The following is a 6,683-nucleotide window of genomic DNA, read 5'->3' on the forward strand; positions in this document are numbered from 1 at the left end:
CTACTTTTCTGGTTCAACATTCTCCGACTCACCTCCTTGGCACAACTCCTAGTATTGGTGCCAGGCGCTCTCTCTAGACCTCTATAATACAAATCAATTTCGAAAACAAATGCCCACAAAATTATTAAAAGTAGGTCACCATGACCTATCTTCCAGTTAATATGAAGTGAAGTTATTAGATGCATCATCTTACAAGCTTTGATGATCCTAGTCTTTATAGTAAGCAAAATATAAACGTTTTAAGAGTAAATTTTGGTCAACTTTGAAGTGACCTTGAGACCACGCCCTTTGCCCCAAGGTGATGCCCTGAACAATTTTTAATCTTCAACATATCCTGATCCTTGTATATAAGTTAGGTGAAAATCTGCCCAATGGTTCTGGAGAAGAATATCATTTAGCAACCAGTACTTTTAGTGTGTTTTTTTCCTGATTATCTCCCCTTGTTTTAAAGGTCCAAACCCTTTCTTTTAGTATAAATGGTAGCCCTTGGGCCAAGGATGCCCTGTGACAAATTTGACAATGATTGGCCGAGAGGTTCTTGAGTTATGACCCATATTCTAAAAGGTTTATGCACACCGCACAAATGGCCATAGCATTACATGTAGTTCTTTGAGCCTTTGACTCAGAAAAGCTAAGAAGTTGAGGTAGGAAATCTTTCTCAGTTTTTTTTTTTATTTTTATGAGAATAAAAAACTTCAGACTCCCATGTTACAGGTCATATCCAACAATCACCCCTCTGATAGTCTACCTTCTTGAAATAACAAACAACTTGTAGACGAACTGTATTTATTTATGTGTAGTACTTGTCTATTCACAAATGATAAATATATAAAACAGAATCTGTATAGAAGAAAAGCTCTCAAGACAAGTAAATATTATTATTATTATGACTGTTAAATTTCATACGCTGGATTTTCAGTGAAACAAAAAAAAATCAGGGCTATATGAATAAATATCGACTGTAATTGAATACAATTCAGTAGAGCCTGAAGATATGTTGATGACAAAGAGCTTTAGAAGCAATATACCAATGGATCGACTCGCAAAAATGTACTGACTCTCGCTCTCTCTCTACTCATCCACAACACCACATGCTAACGAGAAAACTCGGACCTAATAGGAAAACTCAAGAACTGGGTCTGACCTGTAATGCTATAGTGTTGGAATGTTGACATTTGAATTCCCCAAGAAAAAAAATTTAAAACTTTGTCCATTAGAAAAAAGAAAAACATTAAAGCTTTTATTGGATATTAAACAAAAAAAAGGTTATAGGCTTATTGCCCCAGATATGATAGCCCTTTTTTTAAAAAAAAAACATTGCTATTTGGTGGAGAGAAAAAAAACATAGTCTTTCATCTAAACAGTCTGGGACTTAACAAAAAAATTACGGAAACGGACGAGTGAAATTAAATCTCCGACTACCCCATGCATACAAGGAAATGAACAGATCACCCTCGTATAAAAAGGGGGTATTAATCTTTTATAAAAAAGATAACCGCATGTTAACTTTGTTAAGTAAATCAATAATGCTTGACAAGTAGCTCACACAATATTTCAATTAGCACATTGAAAAAGAGAGAAAGAAATCACATTAATGCACATACAAGTGTAACTCCTACATCCACAAGAGTAAATTTAGAGGACATAGATACAAATTTGAAGAATCAGTTTTTTCTTTTTCCCCTAACATCTTCATTTTTTCATCACCCACACATTTAAAAAAAAAAAAAAAAAACATACTAAACAGTGCAGAAAATATTGTATAACCACCTCAAATGTCGGGAAGGTGTCTTAGACAGGTTCTGCCCACAGATAACGGAGAATTTAAAACATGTAGAGAAATCTCAGTCATGATTTTGTTATGTCCCCTAAGAGTTAAACACTAAAACAAGGTATGAACGCCTTGTCACAATAAATAACTCCCCCATTACTGCAGGCCTCTCTGTCACCTCCCATGTATACAGTTTATAAATCCTCCTTTCTTTCCGTTCACTAGATGGCGCTGGCGTGCTATTGTTTACTATTCTTCAGCGTGTTCGACAGCCAATCCAGACCCTCGTACAATCCGTCCCCGCTGGTGGCGCACGTCGCCTGGATGTACCACGATCGGTTACGCAGACTGTGGAGGCCTAGTTTATCTGTCACTTCTGCAGCGTTCATGGCATTTGGCAGATCCTGTACATTATTAATTAAATGAATGATAATTAGGGAAAAAAGTACAGATCCTGTTCATTGGTTGATTAAATGATTATTTAGGAACAATTGCTTCGGCCATTTTTATGCACTAAAGATGAACTCAAACTTACATAGATCCTAATTCTTCTTAATCATTTCCAAGTATTAAAAAGATTTCTTTTGCTTGTTTGACTCTGCAATTTTTTTCTTTTAAATATACATTTACTCAGATTTGCAGAGTTTTAAAAAATATAAAATTCTTTCATAAAAATAAAAGGAAAAAGAAAGGAATTTATCATAACTACAGTCAAACCTCATTGTCTTGAACTCAATGTTATTGACATAAATTGAGATATCAAGAGTTAAATACTCAAAATAAGTGGTTGGGACTTCCAAATCAGTTCAACATATTCATAATATTCAAGATCTCAGTGTTAACGATATCGAAGTTCAACTGCAGATTATTGAAATATATAAATATCGAGGGGTCTTCCACTCTGATAGTACACTGACCTGTTTATTACAGAAGACAAGAAGAGCAGCATCTCTAAGTTCATCTTCATTCAACATTCTGGTGAGTTCCTCGCGGGCCTCTGTGATACGTTCTCTATCGTTACTGTCTACCACAAAGATTAACCCTGAAAGACAAACACAACCTGGTTATGCATGAAAAGTAAGCAGCTAATGAAAGTCAACCAGCAGTCTTTAACATGTCAAACCACAGTATTTTTTTGAACAGGGTAATTCAACTTTACCATCAAATTCATGAACTAGGCATTGTAATGTTCATATTTGTCAAACAGAATGACCAGAGTACAAATAATATGTACATTTACCATGTTAACAAATAATATAATAAGAAAATTCTCTTACGGAAAATGACCAATAAGCATGATAAGGAGCAATAAAATAGCATGGAACACAAATGTCTGCAGCTTCCATATAAACTTAAATGCAAAGAAGTTTTCTGATCTAAAAATAATCTTTCTTTCCTCAAAAATGTAATTTAAAGCATAATGGGATTTGTGCCCTGCAGTGTGTAACATAGATCTACAAACAGTGTTTACTTCATGGGGTTTTCAATGTAATTTATTTGACCCCTGACCTAATGCGACCCGTAACCCCTGACCTTATGAAGACCTGTGACCCAATCTTACCTTGTGTATTTTGGAAGTAGTGTCTCCATAGGGGTCGGATTTTATCCTGACCCCCCACGTCCCACACCGTAAAACTTATGTTTTTATATTCTACCGTCTCCACATTAAAACCTGAAATCAAAGAAAAAAAGCATTGTAGCATGTTGTAGTGAACAGCAAATGTCTTAAAACAGAAATACTGAATCTAGTTGCAAAACTTTGACACACATTTCTCTGAAGCAAATTCAAACTACGATTCTCCCACATTGCTTTCCCTTTGACCATATACACATGGATTCTTGCAGGGCCAAATTAGTAGGAAAGGTTGTGTTTGAATATATCATATGTCCAATCACGGTTACCTTTAATTTAAATTTTACTGTCCTAATATGTTCTGTGCTTACCTATAGTGGGAATAGTTGTGACAATTTCTCCTAATTTAAGTTTGTACAGAATGGTGGTTTTTCCGGCCGCATCAAGACCCACCATCAAGATTCTCATCTCCTTCTTCCCGATCAAACTCTTAAATATACTGCTAAACACGCTCCCCATCTTGGGCTACTTGTGGTCAATGCTCCTTAATTAATATTACCTGAAAATATACAAAATTATATAGAATGTATTACTGTAACGATATACAAAAGGATAATCACTCTATGTTCATCAGAGAGGGAAGTTTTGTTTCATTTATTCCTCAAAAATCACCTCTACATACAATAAGACAACATATCAGATATATCATTTTCTGGTTCGGTTAACAAATGTAGGATAAAACCAGAGACTTCTGAGTATTCCATTCGGAGGTCTCTGGTTTTATCTTTCTTTTATAACCATGATAACCCCAACCAGAAATTGATGCATCTCATCCAATGTCTTATTTTGTATATAGGTATTTTTTTAGGAATTAATGAATGGTTTACATTAAAGAGCCTCAACAAGACTTCTAAAACTATCTAATTAAAATTGACAAGAAAAGTCTCTTGAAGCGAATAAAATACGAGCTTGAATCAAAAGTGCCTGAAATTGAGTTAGGTACCTAGTGGTAAAAATAAGTAGGGGGCTAGGGGTACCCAGTATTCGAAACAAGTGCCTGTGCCAATAACTCTCAGATTTAAAAATCCAATATTCTATCGAGCTAGTGCTAGTAAGAGTGTGACCTCACAGTATAAAACACACAACAATTATTTGTCATGAGTATCAGTATTTTAGTTTACCCCACCTCTGTTGATTTTTCCGTGAAATCCTGGCTTTATACGATTGGTTGAAGTCTGTCACGTTAAGGAGGTGGATTACTTATACCCGGTCAGTTGTAAATAGAGGTGTAATAATACAGCAATCCGTCGATACGAATTGATCGCAAGGTCTCACAATACGCAGGTCGTATCGCCATGTATGTATCGTGATACAGTACAAGTTAATGTTCATTGTCTTATTTGAGAATTCTTCATCAAAACTGTGAAAATTTAATGTTACAACATGTACAAAATGATTGAGAATAAGGTAACAATGAAAAAATGTAATGCTAAGACTAAATGCCCACCTATAAATAACTTTGATTATGGGTCTCAAGACTTTTTTTCATATTTTCTTTAACTGCAGAGGTTAACAAGCTAGAATAATTAAAGATATCATTAAATTTAATTGTTGACAGCTGTGAAAATTTAATGTTACAACATGTACAAAATGATTGAGAATAAGGTAACAATGAAAAAATGTAATGCTAAGACTAAATGCCCACCTATAAATAACTTTGATTATGGGTCTCAAGACTTTTTTTCATATTTTCTTTAACTGCAGAGGTTAACAAGCTAGAATAATTAAAGATATCATTAAATTTAATTGTTGACAGCTGTATCATGATACATGTTGTGTCGCAAGACCATATCGTGATATGTATCGTATCTTTAGATAGCTTGTGATACTCTGGCCTAGTTGTAAATCTATACCCGGTCAGTTGTAAATATATACCCGGTCCATATATTACGTCACAAACACATTGTGACGTCATAATAGGCACAGTATAAGCGTGAAGAAGCATTTAGCAGAGAAAGTCATTTATAAACATATGAGAAAACGTAAATGTTTCATCGGTGGGGTAAATTCATTACATAGTCTTTTAGTGACAGGGTATTGGATGATACCTGGTTAGTAAATTTCATACCTGACTCGGCTCCGCCTCGCCAGGTATGAAATTTACTAACCAGGTATCATCCCATACCCTGTCACTAAAAGACTATGTAACTAATAATATACATCCACATGACCATTGGGCATTATATTCAGCAAGTATAACCCACAGTAACCCAAATAAATAATGTGTACTGTAAGACAAGAAAAAAGCAAATTTTAAGAAATACAAATATTTTTAAAGCTTCAAATGCTTACAAATTAGATAATGGTACAGACATTATGGGGAGTAGCACAGCCTAAATGTCATACTGACTGTGTACATAAAAATGATCCGACATCACTTCTTGAAAACTTTATAACCAGTTAACCCCTTCCTGTGTAGATAAAACATTTACCTACGCCTTAATGCTTTAAACAGACGCAATAGAGGTGTATACTTCTCTCTCAAAGACCCTCAACAGAGGCAATTTTCCTCGTAGGTCATATACTTCTTATTGTCATCGCAAGACGAGTCACAACCGGAAGTAATGTCTTTTTACCGTTTTTCTGTACCTTGGAGGCATTTTCAACCAAACTTATTATCGCTTTTCCTCTTGTACTCACCCTTTACACGTCCTCACCTTTTATGGTGCGTTTCCAATGAGTATTTTGCTTTAAAATTATGAAATACTCGGTAACCTATTCTTTGGGACGAGTCAAAATGGCGGACGTGGAATAGTAATCGTTGCACATGCCACGTCAATGACCCGCATTTGGGATGGATGTATTGAGCAATACCCCTATCCCAAGGGAGACTTTATTGTACAGACAGAATTTTATTTCTGTTTGATTTTAAATTGAAGACAAATGGACATGAAATATATTTGATTATTAGAAAAAATAATAAACTACACAAATAAAATATTTCTTTTATTTAGAAACATCGCATTTGTTTATCGAGCGATTAAGGGATCCATCAGTACTTGAAATAAAATGGCGCGAAATTTTAATTTTGTAAAGTTATCATTTTCTTCATACATATGTATCTATAGCAAACCATTGGTAATTCGATAAAATATCTAAATAAAAATTGAATTCTAGCCTTATAATATACGGTTCAACGCAATACAATAAAAATAGATATCCATAATCACACCATTTTCAAATTTATTTTATGAACTATAATTATTGAGTTATTCGATCATGATATTCGTCTACCTAAAATATAATTTTTAAAATATTTACCACAATGTTTAAGTTACT

At 34.4% G+C, this 6,683-nt stretch overlaps 1 protein-coding gene across 2 annotated transcripts; it reads right to left on the bottom strand.

Moving 5' to 3' along the window:
* Positions 1 to 769: 769 nt before the first annotated feature.
* On the bottom strand, positions 770 to 6,162 carry LOC134262993 (ADP-ribosylation factor 2). Of its 2 annotated transcripts, none has more exons than XM_062745296.1 (5): positions 6,045 to 6,162; positions 3,716 to 3,903; positions 3,333 to 3,443; positions 2,689 to 2,813; positions 770 to 2,175 (listed from the first exon to the last, which is right to left on the bottom strand). In XM_062745296.1, exons 2-5 carry the CDS (start codon positions 3,861 to 3,863, stop codon positions 2,011 to 2,013), a joined length of 549 nt encoding a protein of 182 aa, XP_062601280.1. In that variant the 5' UTR covers positions 3,864 to 3,903; positions 6,045 to 6,162; the 3' UTR covers positions 770 to 2,010. The 2 variants fall into 2 exon arrangements, with proteins under 2 accessions (XP_062601280.1, XP_062601281.1); XM_062745297.1 differs by having other exon boundaries at positions 6,062 to 6,123.
* Between the last annotated feature and the right edge of the window lie 521 nt (positions 6,163 to 6,683).

Source organism: Saccostrea cucullata, unplaced genomic scaffold (genome assembly GCF_032062105.1).
Source record: "Saccostrea cucullata isolate Sc308-1 unplaced genomic scaffold, CSIRO_AGI_Scuc_v1 ctg11730, whole genome shotgun sequence".
In the NCBI taxonomy this organism is placed as follows: Eukaryota; Metazoa; Mollusca; class Bivalvia; order Ostreida; family Ostreidae; genus Saccostrea; species Saccostrea cuccullata.

Coding starts and splice junctions, on each gene's coding strand:
- LOC134262993 (XM_062745296.1), bottom strand. CDS start 3,863: ATGGGGAGCGTGTTTAGCAGTATATTTAAGAGTTTGATCGGGAAGAAG. Junction 3,444..3,715: donor CACAACTATTCCCACTATAG/GTAAGCACAGAA, acceptor CTTTGATTTCAG/GTTTTAATGTGGAGACGGTA. Junction 2,814..3,332: donor CTACTTCCAAAATACACAAG/GTAAGATTGGGT, acceptor TTTGTCTTTCAG/GGTTAATCTTTGTGGTAGAC.